Source organism: Sardina pilchardus, chromosome 2 (genome assembly GCF_963854185.1).
Source record: "Sardina pilchardus chromosome 2, fSarPil1.1, whole genome shotgun sequence".
Classification (NCBI taxonomy): Eukaryota; Metazoa; Chordata; class Actinopteri; order Clupeiformes; family Clupeidae; genus Sardina; species Sardina pilchardus.
The window spans coordinates 14,731,533-14,751,350 of record NC_084995.1 but is presented as its reverse complement, the minus strand read 5'-3'; the positions used below and the strand labels follow the sequence as shown (position 1 = coordinate 14,751,350).

General features: G+C 46.6%; 1 protein-coding gene across 1 annotated transcript in view; it reads left to right on the top strand.

Annotated features, from left to right (window-relative positions):
* ctnnd2b (catenin (cadherin-associated protein), delta 2b) overlaps window positions 1–19,818 on the top strand; it is a 78,678-nt gene that overhangs the window by 10,838 nt on the left and 48,022 nt on the right. Inside the window, exons 2-3 of the mRNA XM_062554409.1 lie at window positions 4,030–4,163; window positions 13,111–13,223. Coding sequence (XP_062410393.1) covers window positions 4,035–4,163; window positions 13,111–13,223 — 242 coding nt within the window. The 5' untranslated portion in view covers window positions 4,030–4,034. The remainder of the gene's footprint in view (window positions 1–4,029; window positions 4,164–13,110; window positions 13,224–19,818) is intronic.

Below are 19,818 nucleotides of genomic sequence, written 5' to 3'. Positions count from 1 at the left end.
GCAAGCAACTGCTCCGCAATAGGTTTTACACAGTATCTTTGTTTGTTTGTTTGTTTGTGTGCATCATTTCTGGTAATCCCAAAATACTCTCAAATAATCATAGTCGCAAGCTGTGTGGTTAATTGCAGCCTTTTCAATTTGCTAATTGCATTAGTTGAAATGTGATTTCAATTTTTAAAAAAATCGATTAATCTTTCAGCCCTATCCTAAAACAATACAAGAAGAACAATACAGGAGAATGATAGAAACACAGGCTCTTTGGTGTCACCAGCAACAGTGCATTCAGCAGCCACAGCTTTAAGTATTGACCTGCTTTCTTTCTGGAATTGCTACAAGATTTAGCTGAAGCAAAATTTTATTAGGTGCTCGCCATTAGGATAATATCACCCTGCGGCAGCTTGTATGAAATAGTGCTTCGCAGTTCTTTTGTGCCGTAGAGCTGTGCGCAGGGCATCTTAGGCCATCTGCATGAGCTGTGTATCTCTGGCCCGTTAAAGGAACACTGGGTAGCGGAATAACAGGGACATTTACATGGCTAATATTACGGACTCTGAGCTCTGGAGTTCAGTTTCTATGGTTACTGTTGCTCCTGTGTCAGCTCCACTGAAACAGCGGCGCTGCTCGAGCTACCTACTTTGGAAGTTGGCTAGTAATTGGGGGGAAATGTGTTTCGCCTGACTCTAGACTCTTTTCGTATACAGTCACATTGCTAATGGTGCTTTCCATGTTGTGTGTGCATGTGTCCGTATGGAATTCCATTTTAATCCTTAACTCATCAGCAGTTACCAGACTTATGATTAATACCAAACCCTTGGTGGCTGCCTGTGTGCTGCTGTTGTTGTTTGGGAAGAAGTGTGCCCGCTCAGCCTTGCAGTTTTGTGTGAAAGAACGCTGTCTGTGGAGTCTGTCTGTGGAGTCTGTGAAGTCAAATAATTCAGCATTATCTGCGCAGCATATTTCTTGTTGTTGAGTATAGCAAATGGCACCTGCCTCTTTTGGCGACTTCCCACCCTGTCCAGCCTTCAATAACAAACTACAGCCCAGTGGACTGAGACTTCATTAATATAAATCCATTAAACGTAACGTGCCAACATAATGACTTAAGGCTAGACACATCCCCACAGGGTAGCGCCGATGCAAGTCAGCAGTGTGCCTCCTTCTAATGAAACGACAAGGGAACATAGGCATCCAAGCATACTCAAGCAGAGCGCCGTGGTCAGTGCACTCACACATGCAAATAAACACAGACACACAGAAAAAAGCACAGATAAAAGCGCACCGCTACACACACATGCCAACACGCACACACACGCACACTCCTCACACACACACAAACACACACACACACACACACACCTCACACACACACACGCACACTCCTCACACACACACACACACACACACACACACACACACACACATACACACACACACACATACACAGACAGAGAGAGACAGAGAGACTAAATTATAAAGCGTCCAAAAGTGACTGATGCTGACTGCAGTATGCTGCAGTATACAGGATGCATCCAGTCTGTATCAAAGAGGGTTTTATACAAAACAGGTGCCAAGATGGCTGTTAGTCACACATCTTCATATATAAACACACACATATATATATGCCCGCTCATATATATATATATATATATATATATATATATATATATATATATATATATATATATATATGTATACTGTATGCGTTTGTGTGTGATTACATACATACAGTGTGTGTATATATATATATATATATATGTATGTGTTTATATATGAAGATGTGTGACTAACAGCCATCTTGGCTTTATATAGATATATTATGCATGTACTGTATGTATGTATGTATGTATGTATGTATGTATGTATGTATAATTGTATACTGTAGTATAGTATCAATTTCCAGAATCAGGAAGCACAAAAGAGTGAGATTGAGGAAGCACAAAAACAGTATAATCCATCTAAACTCTGGTGCTATACACCAACAGCTGGTGCCATTATTAGTTAAGCTGCTATGAAGCAGTCTATCCTAATGATCTCACTTAACTGTGGCTGATTTGACCTAGAAAAGACCATGCATTTTCACTCCTCTCTCTCCCTCTCTCTCTCTCTCTCTCTCTGTCTGTCTTTCTCTTTCCCTCTAACTCTCTTCTGTATGAGTGGTATATGATCTCTCTCTCCCTCATCCTCTCTCTCTCTCTCTCTCTCTCTCTCTCTCTCTCTCTCTCTCTCACTGTCTGTCTCTTTGTCTTGTCTCTCTCTCTTTCCCTCTCTCTCTTCTGTATGAGTGGTACATGCTCTCTCTCTCTCTTTCCCTCTCTCTCTTCTGTATGAGTGGTACATGCTCTCTCCCTCTTTCCCTTTCTCTCCTGTATGAGTGGTATATGCTCTCTCTCTCTCTCTCTATCTGTCTCTTTGTCTTGTCTCTCTCGCCCACATCTATTCTCCCAGTCCCCCCTCCCTCGCTCATTCTTCTCATTCCCTGCCTCTCACTCTCCCCCCCCCCCCCCCCCATCACAAGTGAGACGGACAACGACGCCGTTTTCTCCGGAGACGAGCGTCCAGAGGTCACACTCCTCGTTCCACAGAGCAGTTTCATGCCTTCATGCCTCCTTGTACTCTAGAGCTCAGCGCTGGCTTGCGTGAAATGAGTGCTGCTGCCTCTGGCCAGGGTCCTGAAGCTGCAGCCACTTAGAGTGTGCTAGAAGAGGCGTGCTCACATGCAACACTCATTCAGACCACACACACACACACACACACACACACACACACATTCGCTGCTTGTGCTCTCGCTCTCTCTCACACACACACACACACACACACACAAGACACAAGCACACATACACACACACATGCACATACACACACACACGCACATGCACATGCATGCACACACACGCACACACACATGCACACTACACATACACAAGCATGCACATACATGCACACACACACAAATATACACTGTCCAAACTGGGCATATGAGCAGCCATTTTCTTGGCTGATGTGGAATCCAACATTGCTGAAATCAAAAGTAGCAAAGACTAGCAGTCTCCTGGACAACTGGGCACTGTAGCAGCGGTGGACAACAGAGCCGAAGTGCACCGCACCAGGAGATGACAATAGAATAGGCATGCACACCGCGTGGAAGAGTCAGGCACTGTAAGAGGGATGCACACACGGAAGTAGGTCAGGAGAGAGAGAGAGAGAGAGAGAGAGAGAGAGAGAGAGAGAGAGAGAGAGAGAGAGAGGGATGAGAGACGGCCACGTGAAGCCGCACGAGCATGACAGAGAGGAGGGGAGGCCGAGAGAGAGAGAGGGACGAAAAAAGAAAGATGTACAGAGGCGTGTGTGTGTGTAAGAGAGAGAGAGACAGAGAGTAAGTGAGTGACTGACAGAGAGAGAGAGAGAGAGAGGAGATTAAACAAGTGTGAGGTTGGTGTTGTCCGTTTTTCCTAGAATAAGAAGCTCTCTGAGCCTCACAATGAATGATGTCGTGGCATCTGATGACACCATGTGATGTGAGTCATCACAAGAGGACACAGCAATCACTTTGTCTCATTAACGAGTATCAGCACAATCAGCCATGGCTTCACACACAAGCCACACACCTCACGTTCAGCCACTTGGATGATACAGTGGCATCTTCACAACCGTGTGTCAACTAACTAGTCTCATTCATTACAGTGGCATATTCACAATAACTCAACTAACTAGTCTCATATGATACAGTGGCATAAGTAACTCAACTAACTAGTCTCATATGCTACAGTGGAATATTCACAATAACTCAACTAACTAGTCTCATATGCTACAGTGGAATATTCACAATAACTCAACTAACTAGTCTCATATGCTACAGTGGAATATTCACAATAACTCAACTAACTAGTCGCATATGATACAGTGGAATATTCACAATAACTCATCTAGTGTCATACGGTACAGTGGTCATATTCACAGTAGCACTTCAGGTTACTAGTGGCATATTCTCAATAGCACTTCAGCTAACGCGTGGTCGTGTGTCTCTTTCAGGAGGTATGCCAGTGCCAGACCTGCCGTCTGATCCAGAGAATTCCAACATGCTGAGCCCGGTGCTGAACGCTTCCAACGGAGACGGATCCGAGACGGAGACCACCTCCGCCATCCTGGCATCCGTCAAAGAACAGGTATGTACCGTAGTAGCCCCACCCAGCTGCAGAGAGCCAGCTTATTATCTTGCATTGGGGTTAATCAGCAATTACGCTCGGAGAAGATTGTCTCAATGTTCCCATTTAGGGAGGAATCCTCACAGTCTCTTTAATTTCACTTGGAAGGCATCTTAAATGATTCCCTCAAGCGCAACTGGCAATTATTCCGAGTCAGAATTATCCCTCGGCAGAGCTGAGCCCAGGCTGTCTGGCTGGCTCAGGCTGAACTGCAGGGCTCGTGGATTGTGGATGTTTAGCCTGCAGCACCATAGAGTTGGATTGCTTAGTCATACTCATGCCTCATATAATAGAGTCTGCCACCTTAGTTTTTCCGGAGGGGGTAGGGAGGTGGGGTTGGCACTCTGACTGCAGGTGAGATGCCCGCAGGTATGAGTGGGTGCAAAGGAATGGTGCCCACAGGTAGGAATTGGTACAAATTAATGATTTCCACAGGTAGGAGTGGGTACAAAGGAATGGTTTCCTGCTGTAGTGGGTGACGAACTTGTCTGCAAACTACGCTCATCTCTCTCTGTGTCAGAAATATGTGCAGATGCGTTGTGATGGAGTCTCTTAAATGCATTTGCTGCAGACATGCCTTTTGCTTTAAAAGACAAATATGAATTGATTTGTATGTACATCAGTCTCGTTGGCTTATCTCAAGGAAGCATGTTTGACTTATACGGCCTCTTTTAGATAAGGCGAGCATGGCCTGCTTAGGTTAGCAGTTGCTCTTTCATTTATCCAATCAGAGCAAAGACACAAGAACAGCGTAATGATTTCTTCTGGGGTCAAGGTAGCCTAATCATTCCGTTTCCAACACTATGCTTGTTTTCTCTGTAACAGCCCTCCATTGGACATGCACCAGTGCTAGATAAGAGCAGCGTTTCACAGGGCATCCCATGGCTATTTCAGAGTCAATTCATGGCCAAGTGTGCTGTGGATGGGAATTGATTATGACAGTCTCCCCCACTTCCTCCTCTCCTCTCCTCTCCTCTCCTCTCAGCTCCGCTGCGCTGAAGCCCAACGCTCGCTCACTCTCTCGCCACTCACGCGCGGGACGAGGCGGGCAGGCGGGCGGGCGGGCGGGGAGAGGGAGAAAAGACAAGCTCTCAGGGCTGGAAATCTACAGCGCCGTGTCCTAAAGTAGGCCACACAGCCACGGACGGCCGTAGGCCGGTCTAATAGTGGGCCTATGTGAGAGGAGAGTGCTGGCGTATAAATAAAGGAAGGGCCTCCTGCCATCTCTCTCTCTCTCTCTCTCTCTCCACGATGCCTCTGTGTAGAGGACAGGGCAGCGCAACCCGCTTCCCACTTATTGTCCTGCTCACAGAGGAGGCCCTGACCCTGGCTCTGTTCTAGAGCACTTCCGCATTCCGAAAGCACTCCACCTCTCAGCTCCAGATTATTTATTCAATGCGCTAAATCATTTATCGGTTTATATATTTACCACTGGTCAAGGCTGCGCGGCTCTTAGTGATGGCATCACTTGTTGCTGAATGATTGTATTTTGTGAAGATTACGAGTGCAGCTGGTATCATGATTAGCTCAGCTATGCTTTTACAGGGGTCTGATTTAAGCTTCAGTTAGGTGTTGTGGTGCTGCTTTGCTAACACGTCTTGTGTGTTACTGTGTCCAGGTGCAGTACACCACTAGATGGCAGTGTTCATGTTAGACACATCAGGAAGGTTTACAGAGATGACAGAAATTTGGTTGTGCTGAAATTATATATTGTTCTGAAATTATATATTGTTAGCCCTTTGAACAAATGACAGCTGCCCTTCAGCTATTAATACAGCTGCTCATATTTAGTGAAATATTTTTCATTTAGAACATCTCTTGTGAATGGAGGCAGATACTTACCTGCATGATCAGCATAGTGTGCATAATCACCATCCCCTGTAATTAAGTGAGTCTACTTACTATAACAACAGGACAAACGGTCATCTTAGAAGTGGTTTAACCATTCAGCCAATTTCCTACCATGACAGTAAGCGTCATGGCTGACTGCCATGACCATTGACCAAGCAGTGGCAGTCAGCCTTTACGCAGTGGCATTTTCTCCTGTAGGTCAAGGGAGGCCATGCATGCCTTCCCTGTGTTGTCCAACACTAGCTGTCATTGTAATGGAAACATTTATTTTAATGTTTTAACAGTACTGTTCATTCTTCTGTGCTGCGCTGTCATCTCTCATCTCTCATTTAGTGCTTCACAATGAGTGAAACAGCGTCCCCATATACGTCTTGTGGTGAATAGATGGTACTACACACCTGTCTTCCCAACGGAAGCCAGCCTGAGTTGGCAGCCCTATCACTAAGCAACGAAAGAAAAAAAAAAGATCAACCAATCAGATGTGGCTATAATGGAACTGTGATTAGCCAGCTCTGTATGAAGGGCAGCCAACTTGCCTTTGGCTTCTTCCAATCCAGTCATATCATTGGATGTCGTCAGTGTCCATCTTGGTTTGTGTTGAGTTAACAGTTAGCAGAAATGTAGAAGGTCTGGAGTTTATTACAGTAAACACAAGGCTACCACTTTAGCCACTAGGTAGGCTTTTGAGGCAAAGAGGAATGAAGAAAGTAATGTTCACCTCACTTGTCTTGTGTTTATATTGTTTTGTAAGGATTGCATTAGTGAATGAAGAGCCTGAAGTGTGTGATCAGTTGATGTAGGTGAAATGCACAATGCCCACACTCTCTCTCTGACTGAATCACTTAAGACAATGCTCAATATCTGTTAGGCATATTCCAGGAAATTACACTGGCAGTTGTAGGAAAACTACTATAACAATATTCATAAAACATAAAAACAAATATATGAAGTACTCCACTGATTGAGAAGAGGCACAAGGTTTTAATAACATTGAGGCCACTGGTTCAGATCCGTACACACACAAAAAATAAATGTGATATACTCCTTATTCGGAACTTACAGTAATATTACCAGGTTTTATTAAAACGGCATTTCAAAATAATTCGCTGAAAATGACTTCAGTTCATAATGGGTTGGAATTGAAATGAAGGCTGGGTAATATTTTATGTTTTATGTTGTATGTAACCCATGTGAGTCTGTTCGCAACAATCACTTGCTATGATATAATACAACTAGGCCTACAACCCAACTGCCCATACTCATGACTCACAAGTAAACTCAAGAATTATTGCTTTAATTCCTGACAGTGTGAATTTTGTATGAGCTGGCAAATGGCAGCATATTTTGTCTTGGGGACAGACATTACAGTGAATTTAGCTATGCAGGTTATTAAAGAGGGATTCCAATAGCCTCCAGCAATATTTTCATAGTGTATGCAATGAGCCTAATATTCAGGCAGTATGTTGTGTGATGTGTGGAGGCACTGGAGCACAGAATGTGTCCTGCAGGGTTAGGACGTAGGCCATTGGCCCAGAGGGGGATTGTTGGTGTCAGAGATTCAAATCCTTTAATAGTCATGGGGGTTTTACTGTAACAAGGTTCAGTATTTGTTTGTGTTTTGAGTTTTTGCACAGACCTACTGCGTGCTATTTTATTAATCAGATTTAAAATATTCTCTATAAAGATTTACAGACAGTTAATAAGTACATGGAGATAAGAGTTATATTTAATATATTTCAGTGGCAGGTCACACGGTTCAACCCTCGTTTATTGTGGCAGATCTTAATTACAGTAACAGTGACATTAAGGGAGGACTCCGGCCAGATTACAACAAGGGATCTATTTCTAAACAATAACAAGTAGTGAATTTTCACTCGTCAGTCGGTGCAGTTTTGAGTAAAACTGGAATATGCATTTATACTGTAGCTGAATGGCATATAGCAAAGCCATTGGGGGCAACTTGCCTACGTCAAAGTAAATTGCTCTTTTAAGCCATTCATTAAGCTTAAACATAATTACATGTCTATGCTCATATGGAGAGGATCTCTGCAGACAAACTGCAGTCATACTCAAACTTCCACCAATTGACATCGTTTTGGTCCCAAACTAAAATCTACACTCTTTCACAGATCTTCCACAGATAGAGCCTGGTTGTTGTTAGACTGGAGTTTCCCTTTAACACAGGCATTATAGAAGACTGAAATGCATACACATTAGATGACGGAAAATGTTTACACTTAATCGGTTTACACTTGATCCGACCGTCAGTCATCTCGTGGCTTTGGTACTATACTCCAGCATGTGCCACGGATGGCTCTTTAGCCAGCTAATATGTTTCCACTGGAGCGTCTGCTGTGTTGTAAGCGCATCCTCTGTTATATTCAGCTCCTCCCATGTTCACTCAGACACTAAATATCTTGATTATATGGCCAACAGGGCAACTCTTTATTCAACTTTGACACACAAATGAATCCGGTAGCATCTTGAAGTGTTCCTTCCCATAGGTGCAATGCCCAAACGGGTCCACGTAAACAGGTACGCTAAAGATAAGCTGCTACAACACAGCTGACACTCAAACAGTAATACAGTATATCAGCTGGCTAAAGAGTCTTCCAGGAAGAGCCTGGCATGAAGGCAGTTCTAACCATACCTTTACTCCCCCACAAACGTACGCCTAATGAGCAAATATCCTACATTTCAGGGACTTGTAATTCATAGGATAATCTAAGTTTTTGAACCGGAGGGCTATTTATTTCACAAAAGCAAAGTTAAGAAATCCAAGAGAAGAGAGAAAGTGAGCCTTAGCCTAGGCCTAATGTCTGGACATCCAAGCTCAACACGTCTCATGTTCAACCACCAGGACACCCAAAACATGCCAGCTTCATCTGTTATGTATAGGTTTTGTGAAGCAATTGATTGTAAGTAAGCATGTTAATTCAACAGGTTCTTCAGAGTAAGTGTTGAAGGCTGATATCTTACACTTTATTGTGTATTTTCAGAATGTTGAAAAGAATAGGCTACACTTTAAGTTTCCTAAAGGAGCTTAAAGGATCCTAAAGGACACTTTTAAGGCATGCCAAAGTGACATTTTGTCATCAAATGCAGTGTTTTGAAAAAAGGAAAAACGGGAAATGTCAGTGTCCCTCCATGGGGCATAATTAGGCATTTAGACCAGAAGACTGCAGTTAGGAGCTGAACCGGCAAATTCTCATCTTCTGTCCCTCAGCCATTTACTCTGCTCCCTTAATTGGTCTAACGGGCTTTTCATTGTGAAATATGCAGCCTCCAAAACACGTTTGATTCATGCAGAGAGGCCTACTGTATAAATCAAGACACAAAGCTGGAACACTATTGATACCTGCAGATCTATGCAGTCCTCTTTTTGTTCTGTTCCAGGACTGTGTGCGGTGCGTGAGGCAGAATTGCTTGTGTTAGCTTTGTGTCTCTACAGAAGGCAGGATGCACTTGCGTACTACTGGTGTGGCGTCCGTATGCATTCTGAGATGTCCACGTTCTGTTCCATATCATCACTGTTTTTCAGCAGACACTGGCCTGCTCCCGTGCGTAGTGACAGCGTAATGCACTGCCAGTTGAAACAGTCTCTGCACAAGATGAGTCAGGAGGCGAGGAGTCAAGGACTTAGCATCCATGATGGTTCACTACCATTTGAAAGGTCAATGGTAGTGAAGGGCAGTCTATTTTGACTCGGGGCCATAATTATCCTTAAGCAGCAGTATTCTTCTTCATTGTTATATAGTGTTCCACAGCTAATTGACACTGGTCTATGGCTGAGCTCGCTATCCACTCGCCGCTAAATGGCTGTGAAATGCCCCATCTGGGCACTGTGGTGGCTAGTGCTTCAGGTGTTAAACATATTGTTGTGGTGTTGTCCCTGAGGTGGCTGCTGTTATTTATTTGTTTATTTACTTGTTTGTTTGTTCTGCTGCATGTGAATGTGTGTGTGTGTGTGTGTGTGTGTGTGTGGGGTGGGGGCCAGGGACGGGGGAGGGGAGTCTGTGCCGGTGATACGATGTGGGGAGAGACCGGGTGGAAAAAAAGCTGACGTCACCTCACAACAGAATGGGCACAGACAGTGAACGGTGCACGTGACTCTCTGTGTAACTCTACCTCACTTCTGTCCCCTGTCTTCCTTTCTCTCTCTCTCTCTCTCTCTCTTTCTTTCTCTGTCTGTCTGTCTGTCCCTTTTCTCTTTGTCTCTTGATGTGTGTGTGTGTGTGTGTGTGTGTGTGTGTGATGCACGCTATATTTAACTCCACTCTTGTGTTGCCTGTGAGAGTGTGTGGCCAGCTCCCAGTTGAATGAGTTTGCCTATAGTGTGCCACTGAGGCACAACGCTCACTTAGCTTCCCCTAGAGAATGGGCGCGAGAGGGGGAGAGACAGAGGGAGACGGAGGGGAGAGAGAGGGAGAGAGAGAGAGACAGAGGGAGAGAGACAGAGGTAGAGAGAGAGGGAGAGGTAGTGAGGAAGAGCAGCTAGCACAGCCAAACTGAAAGACAGGGTGCATCTATGCTCCTAACCTCAGTCCCTCCAAAAAAACAAAACACTCCTGATTCCCCCCAGCCACTTGCCAAGCCTTTCAATGAGCCCCTCCCCCCCTCCCCTCTCTCCCTCCTCAGTGGGGGCTGAAGGGTGAAGGGGGTGTGGGGGGGCGGGGGGGCGCAGATGGTGTCGGGAAAGGGGAGCGAGAGGAGGGGAGGGGAGGGGAGGGAGGGGGAGGGAGGGGAGGGGAGAGGAGCAGGCAGAGGAGTGATTGGAGGGCAGCGGGATTTGGCAGGCGAGCTGGTGGGAGGGACCTTTTGTGATGCAATGTTGCATAAATAATGCCAAAGGGGTTCGAAATTCTCTGTTGCCATGGCGACCTTTGTGCCTGACTGAACTGCTATTCTTCCCGGCTGGAAGGCAGTCACTACTGGCCCCGCAGTTCCTCTAATGACTTTTCCCTAATAAGACACACAGGACATGCATGCTGCTGAAGCCTGTTGATATGTGCCAATCGGTGGATTACTCTCTCCAACATGCATTCTCTGGAGTATGGTGCATGTGCCGGTAAAGCATAGTTATTTATTTATTTATCTGGCTATTATTTATTTATTTATTCTCGTCTTGCCTTTTCATGCGATGCAACAGGTGCTTTCGCCGCCGCTTCTCTAGCAACAGAAATGGGGGAAGTTGAGTTGGGCTTTCGGGGTTAGTATTTGTCATTGTGGATTGTTGTTTGTGGATCAAGCGCAGACTTAATGGATTATCTCTCGTGTTTTGTGAGCTTTAAGATAAAGCATTGGGATTTTGGGGTGGGATTTTGTTGATTTTCACCACGTTCACTGACTTGGCTGAGTCTCCCTTCTTTGGAAGTGCTCTCCTGTTCTAGCTTTGTTTGTAAACTTGTTTTTGTTGTTTGTTTTTTATTTCATTTATTTTGTTTATTTGTTGTCCATTTGCATGATTATTAGAGTCAAAAAACATTGTATTTCCAGTAGACCAACATATGAACAACAAACAAGCAAAAACCTCATTGGCCCATTTACCCAATTACTGCATTGTCTATGTAGTATGACTCAACAGGACTCCAGATTGACCATGCAATGTAGAAAATATCCCTGTTACTATGAGATAAACCCGGCGCCACGCTCTGCTCACTCTGCCCCTGGTGAATTCCATCTCTATGCATTTGTTTTTTTTTCCCCCTTTTTTTCCGGCACCCTGCAGTTGTGTGCGTGCATAGTGTGTGTGTGTGTGTGTGTGTGGAGCTCTCTTCTGCACACTGAATGGGCGTTTATGTAGCCCTCCTCTGGGCTCCGGCCCAGAATAGCAGGTGATGTGCTGCGCTGCGCTGTGCTGCACTGGGGAGCGGCCCCCTTCGCCTGGGCTGCTCCGGGGAGGACCACTGACCTTGTGGCTAAGTGAACTCATTTCTGGCGTGTCTCAAAGAAAGAGGCCGCTTCGTTTTGACTGCTCTTGCCCGTGGCCAGCGCGCGTTTCTGCCCGTCTCGGTCCAGCTAGATGACCACTCAACATGGCGATGTGTCTTTTATTTTTTTTGTTATCATTATTGTTTAAATAGCAGCCCTGAAATACGTCATGCTGTGGAGACGAGCAGAGCAGAGTTAGCTGCCTGCCTCTATCAGGGCTCCTTGGTGGCTTCTAGATGAGCAGAGTTGAGCTGACAGCCTCTATTAGTAGGGACAAGGAGGGAGATGTGTGTTCCAACGATGGATGAGGATGACATTTCAGAAATATCACCATTTCAGAAGTTCACCATTACACATTTAGTAATTGTTGTAACAAAGAAACTGTTAAATCTACTCAAGGCTTTCAAGATCACTAATTAATCATGACAAAGAGGCTATATTATTATTATTTGCATTAAAATAGAGGGATTAGCCTCTGCTATAATCTGGCTCAGTTATACTCTGTCCCCGTTAAATACACATAATACATAAAATAAAATAAATGGATCGCTGATGACACCTCAGTAGGCTAGTTGTGGAAAACTCTCTGTCATTCTGACTCTCCAGAACTTGGACTGTGACTCAAACGGTAACCTTGCAGAGTGGCTGGAGCAGGTTGGGTAAGATGACACCGCTATGCTAATGTCTGCAGGAGGCTAGCGCGGTGTGCCTGCGGAGGCACAGGACGTCCCTGGTGGCATGTGTAGTCGCCATCTCACCCAACGCAAACACACACACACACACACACACACACACACACACACACACACACACTTGCACACACACTTGCACACACACTTGCACAACACACACACACACACACACACACACACACACCTACAGTACACACACACACACACACACACACACACTTGCACACACACTTGCACAACACACACACACACACACCTACAGTACACACACACATACACACACATACACACACACAGACACACATTCATACACACTCTCTCTCTCTCTCTCTCTCACACACACACACACACACACACACACATAAAAAGTGTTCACACACACACTCTCCTCCACTCACTAACGGTGTGTTCCTTCTCTCCCCTGTGGTCCCCAGGAGCTGCAGTTTGAGAGGCTGACGCGGGAGCTGGAGGCGGAGCGTCAGATCGTGGCCACTCAGCTGGAGCGATGCAAACTGGGCTCTGAGACCGGCAGCATGAGCAGCATCAGGTGGGCCTCACGCTGACCACACTCACCCTCATCCTCATCTTCCTCCTCATCCTCATCCCATGGGCCTTCCTCCTCCCGCATGGACACGTGTGTGTGTGTGTGTGTGTCTGTGTCTGTGTCTGTGTGGTGTGTGTGTGCATGCATGTGTGTGTGTGTGTGTGTGTGTGTGTGTGTGTGTGTGTGTGTGTGTGTGTGTGTGTGTGTCTGTGTGGTGTGTGTCTGTGTGTGTGTTTATGTGTCTGTGTGGTGTGTGTCTGCGTCTGTGTGGTGTGTGTGTGTTTGTGTCTGTGTGGTGTGTGTCTGTGTGGTGTGTGTGCATGCATGTGTGTGTGTGTGTGTGTGTGTGTGTGTGTGTGTGTGTGTGTGTGTGTGTGTGTGTGTGTGTGTGTGAGGGTCCCGGGTCTCTCTCCCTCTGTTGAATATGAAATAAATAATTCATGAGTCCCTCAGTAGATAGCCTGATCTCTGAGATAATCTTCTAGGCCAAAGTCAAAACAGACGTCTCTGATGCCTGCTGGAGTTGGCACATGGGTAGCTTCTCTGGCCCTGTGCTGTGCTGTGCGCGGCACAACTGGAATACAGGCGCTAGGCTCTCCAATCAAAAACATTTCCATGATTTTTTGGAGCCTTTCTGAATACATTTTGTTACGCGAAGCTGTTATTCCCAAACTAATTATACTTGTATCCTTTTTAAGCCTCATCTGATTCAAATTGGAAACAAAAGATTAGGCTCTCTGAAATTGTCCATGTTGTCTTGTAATTAATCATTTGGCTCTTTAATCAGCATATTCATGTAGATGGGATAAATCCGACTGATGTTTTAACTTCTGTAGCAGTTTGCCACTGTAGAAGTTGTATGGCCAATTATTATCAGACAAAATAGAATTGTGGATGTAGAGTTAAAAAAAAAGAATTCTACAGCTTCGGGGTAGCATGGCAATGGACTATGGCAGTTACCTTTTTAACTGCATATTGTGGCAATACATAAGTTCACTCAAGCTCAGTGGTTTAAAGCGACACGGAATAGTTTTTCGTACCTTAAAATAATATTTCCAAAATCATTTTAGCGGTTCATCAAGGGTGAACGGGACTTCTGCATTCACTTCGCGGCCCTCTATTGGCTATAACCACTTGCTTTAGTGTTGCTTTACATGTGACCTTTTTCAGTCTTCAGCCAGGCATGGGGAGTGGTGTTACTGTAAGAGGACAGGTGTGGCGTGTGTTGAGGGATGGTTCCAGGTTGGTGTTGTGTGTGTGTGTGTGTGTTGGTGGTGGTGGTCTAATCCCACTCTAATTCCACCCTCAGACACAAACAAGTCCCGCGACCTCTGCCGCTCTCGTTAATTACGAGTGCTGCACTGATGGACGCGTGGGAGAATGCAGCCCCAGAGCAGCGTCTTCCTCTGGTGAAGGGCAGACACTTAGAATTTGGGCTGGGGGTGGGGGTGAGGGTGGGGGTGGTCTTACGGGAAAGCTAGTTGTTGGGGTGGGGTGGGGTGGGGGGGGTTGGGGGGGTTTGGGGGTGGCGTGGTTCCTGCATCTTAATGAGTCAGAGCAGGTCAACCGTCTCATATTGTGTTGCACTGTAGCTTATGTCCCGGCCCCATAAGAGCGTTGGGACATCCTCGCCCTCGCCACAACATCGCTGAGGTCAAGGAGGGCGTCTTGGCACCATGCCGGACATAGTGCTGAATAGCTCCTTACACACACTAAAGATGCACTGTAAAGATGCACTGTAAAGATGCACTGTAAAGATGCACTCCAAAGATGAAGAAGAGTCCAAATGCTGCCATCTCTGTGCCATTTGTCCGTGTGTGTGTGTGTGTGTGTGTGTGTGTGTGTGTGTGCTTGTGTGTGTGTGTGTGTGTGTGCGTGGGGTGCTCCGTGTCTGAGCCATGTGCAGCTCCAAGTGATTGAAAGACTCACGCTGACCCCCCCTCCCCATCTCCCAGTCTGCATTGGGAGGCTCTGCTCTGCACGAGCTGGATCTTTCGGTTGGGACGGAGCGTTCCCACGCCTGTGTCCTCCGGCGGTCATGAAGTCCCCCCAGTCCAGCCTCAGCATTTGTTTGGGCGAGCTGAGCAGACACCCTGCAGCACCTTATCAACACCTCCAGTGGCTACCAGCAGCCCATTAATTCCTCGTCTCCTCCTGCGCATTGATCCTCCTCCCCTCCCCTCCCCTCCTTGCCTGAGAAACGAAGGTCGATTGGAGAGCTTGAAGTCCACCCCCCGCCTCCCCTTCCAAAAAACCTTCCCGTTTCGCTATTAGGATTGAAAGCGGCTGTAATTACAGAAGAGACAAGGATAAGGATGTGTTCGGAGGGGGCATATTCTTAAACAAATGACTTGAATATCAGTTATCTGATCCCAAAAAGAGAAAATAGCCCTTCATAAAAAAACATGCTGATGCAAGGCCTGCTTGCTTTCCTCGGAGCAGATAGGACTAGTCACTGTGACTTGGCTACATGCATAGAGCATGAGTAGTACTAGTGCATGTGTTGAAGGAGATGCCATAGGAGCCCATGTGTTCTTGTTGGCTTTGAACTACTGTAGGAAATGTCAATGTGTCGATGACAGACTTTCCCAAAAGCTTCTCAGGGGATGTTTTGTGAATAATTGAAAATATGTATGGCACGCGGCCGCCGTGTTTTTAAAAACACACCCGGGGCGTGTCTGTGGGCTTGTCCTCGCGTCGCTCCAGCCAGGACGCTCGGAGACTACCCTGGCCCAAACATCTGCTGCTCGGGGAGGCTCCGCCGCCTCACGGCCCGCGAGTGTTAAACACAAGGCCGGGCCTTCCTCGGAGCCTCTTCCCGTTGCGAAGGGTTGTCGCGCTAAACGCTGTCTGCCGAGCACAGCGAGGGAGAATTAAGCCAAAGCTGTTCGACTGTTTCTCTGCCAGATTAGTCCTCCAGCCTCCCGTGGGGAGCGTCCGTGCTGCATTGTTCCGTGGACTACAGTCGAGATTTGAACGTGCCACAGCCCACAGTTGCATTAGGATGCTGAATAGACGTATGTGACCCAGGGTGATTTTATTTTTGTGCGTTTGCTAACTGCGTTTGTAGACGTCTCTAACATTTTCTAGATGTTATCATGGGCTTTTCAGAGGTGAATTTAGGTGTCATCTGAAGCTCTGTTGTTAATGAGCGAGCACACACTCACTTTAGGTCGGAGAAACAGATTGCTTTGGATCCAGAAAGATTGAAAAGGGGGGGTTGTTCGTTCTTCCCCACAAGGAATCATTTATCCCTTTATCACTGTGAAACACTACCCGATGAGCTGATGCCAAATCACTGTTTATGAATTGCTATGAAATCAATGTGCTGCAAATTGAAGCATTGTGTCTTCAATGCTGACACAGCCAATGAGAAAATAGAAGGACGTTTGAAGGTTTTGCTAGAACTGTTTGACACGAGATAACATTATACTGTATAAGTCTCAAGACCCTACATAAAAAATGACCTAGCATGAATGATACAGTGGAGCAAGGCAGTTTTAGAGGGCACTTAAGAGGAAGATAACTTTTGAATAGCCGTGTAGCAAGCACACGGGCAACATTAAAACAGACAGGTCATTTGAATCAAAAAATACATTTATAAAAATGACAGAATTGATGGAACATAGGACCACTCTGCCTTCAGCTAAAACGACTTATCTTTATGAGGAGAAGAACACTTCTTATCATCTAACTTTGTCTACCGACGATTAAGGAGTTCATACTTTTAGTGATTCATGAACTTGGCAGGAATGTGGTGTCTGTTCTGTCCCAGTGCTGCCTGATTTGATTTGTGTGTAGCCTGCATACTGTATGTGTGGACTGAAGCTTAACCTCAAGGTGATTTTGAGCTTCTGTAATGTTAAAATGTCTTGTCAACGTTCCAACGATAACGTTAAATAATAGAGCTTTCTTTCCATTGAAGAGCAATGGAATATGCAGGAGTTAATTTGAATTTCCTGCATGAAAGTATTAATTCATGCTCATGCACACACAACACTCACACACACACACACACGCTTGCTTTCATGCTCGGTATTATTGTCACAAACACACACCTGATGGATTCTACATTAGCATGCAAGCACACGCACGCAGACCTACACACACACACACACACACACACACACATACACACGCCTATACTCAATTGCACAGCTGCGTTTTTTTCCCCCTCTTTAGAAAGTCGTGTTGCCTTTGTTGTAAATGACCCAATCCCGTGGTAGAGAATCCACAAGGTCTTTGGTATTGATCCAGAGGAGTGGTCCGGTTGAAGACTGCCAAACCTCGGGGCCCGGACACAGTGAGCAGTAAGCCCTTTAAAAGCCACCCCGCCTGCGTGCATAGTACCCCTGGGCGTGTGTGCTCAGACAGCCCCTCTCTGATTCGACAGGATATTAGGCTTATTAAGGCTGTCTGGCGCACGGGCTGACTCATTCGAAACTGTCTTCCAGTACTGTAAGAGGAGGACTGAGCATATTGATTTTGGAGCCAATCTGTCAGGCTTTAAAGGAGATGAAAGCCTCTTTCTCTCTTCCTCTCTCTTTCCCTCTCTCTCTCTCTCTCTGTCCCTCTCTCTCCTCTCTTTCCCTCTCTCCCTTGTTCCCTGTTTAATTCGGGCTCTTTCTTCTCTCCGCCTGTGTCTCGGACTGACAGAGTGACAGCACTCGGGCAGCTGAATGACTCCGGCTTAGTCTGTGTAAATCTTAAGCTTAGTCCTGAGGGGTGCCGCTGAATGCAGTCTGCAGATCCTGGGAGTCAGCCGGGGCAACCCGGCGCTCTGAGTGACGCCGAAGGACCCAGTGGCTCCTCGTTAATTACCCTGAGTGTCAATAAGGAAGCGTTAAGTATCTTCTCGTAAGGCAGTAAGACGTTTGCAGAGGATTCTCCTTCAGCTGTGTCCCCCGGCTGGGCCCTGGTTTTGGGTTCGTACCTGAGCGACGTGTTCACAGCTAATGCCTGAATAGGAGCGTACACCGTGTGATGTTACTCAGAGGATTTTAAGAGCAGAAACTGCTTGTGTGTGTGTGCGTGTGTGTGTGTGTGTGTGTGTGTGTGTGTGTGTGTGTGTGTGTGTGTGTGTGCTGTGCCATGTTTGTGGTGTGCCATGTTTGTGGTGTCCTGTGGGGTGTGTGTGTGTGTGTGTGTGTGTGTGTGTGTGTGTGTGTGTGTGTGTGTGTGTGTGTGTGTGTGTGTGTGTGTGTGTGTGTGTGTGTGTGTGTGTGTGTGTGTGTGTGTGTGTGTGTGTGTGTGCTGTGTGTGCTGTATGCATGATGCACAGGAAAAGCAAATGGTCCCGTGCAGGTGGCCTCACCTCTTCCATGCAGGGCTCCGTCCTGCCGGTCCTTCCCGGTGGAGATCACACACACATTCCCCCCTCTCACACCTCCCTCTGGGGGAGAGAATGCCCACAAATCTATTCCACCCCAGCCTGTAGACCTCCGTATTGATTGTTAATTCAGTGCTTTTGTTGGGCCCATTTTGTAGCGCACACTGAATTGCCAATGGCTAATTCAGAGCTTTTGTTGATCCTAACACACACTCATTTTCCTAGAATAGAATAGAATAGAATAGAATGTATACTTTTTTGATCCCATGAGGGAAATTCAGTTCTCTGCATTTAACCCAATTTAACCGAATTAGTGAACACACAGCACACAGTGAACACACAGTGAGGTGAATCACACAACCCAGAGCAGTGAGCTGCCTGCCCAACCAGCGGCGCTCGGGGAGCAGTGAGGGGTTAGGTGCCTTGCTCAAGGGCACTTCAGCCGCGGTGGACTGGTTGGGGATCGAACCGGCAACCCTCCGGCTACAAGCCTGAAGCCCTAACCAGTACACCATGGCTGCCCCACCTAACGTGTGTGTGTGTGTGTGTGTGTGTGTGTGTGTGTGTGTGTGTGTGTGTGTGTGTGTGTGTGTGTGTGTGTGTGTGTGTGTGTGTGTGTGTGTGTGTGTGTGTGTGTGTGTGTGTGTGTGTGTGTGTGTGTGTGTGTGTGTGTGTGTGTGTGTGTGTGTGTGTGTGTGTGTGTGCGCGTGCGTACACGTGCGCACATGTGTAAATGCTACTTGTTAGTATGCGAAGCACTCAGGAATATCCCAACATGCTGCCGTGCGGCACAGCACAGCATGTGCGTTGCCAGGTCTGACATGCGTGTGCGTTGCCAGGTCTGACATGCGCGTGTGTGTGCCACTCATCATGAGCCTTTAGCGCGCGAGGTACTCGCTGGGGAGGGAAGTAGAGGAGGAGAGGGAAAAAAGAACAGGAACTCAGTGTGACAGCTCTTCATATGAGCCAGCTGGAGTATCATTCATTCCCCATTTCAAGGACCACTAAGCTGCCCCGCACGTGCCTGCTGGCTTGTCACAGCAGTGCTCGGCGTTGGTTAGGGGGCCTTGGGGAGCTAGCGCTCAGCTCATGCTAACACGTTCAAGCACAAGTGTGCACGGCTGTGCAGCTCTCAAAAAGCGCTAAGGAGTTGAGGGTCTAAAACTAGCCAGCTAACTCCATACCAGACGTGCACAGAAACGGCGCCAACAAACAGCATCAGTCAACAGCTCAGCTGACACAAGTGGGCACTTACTACCCTGCTATTAC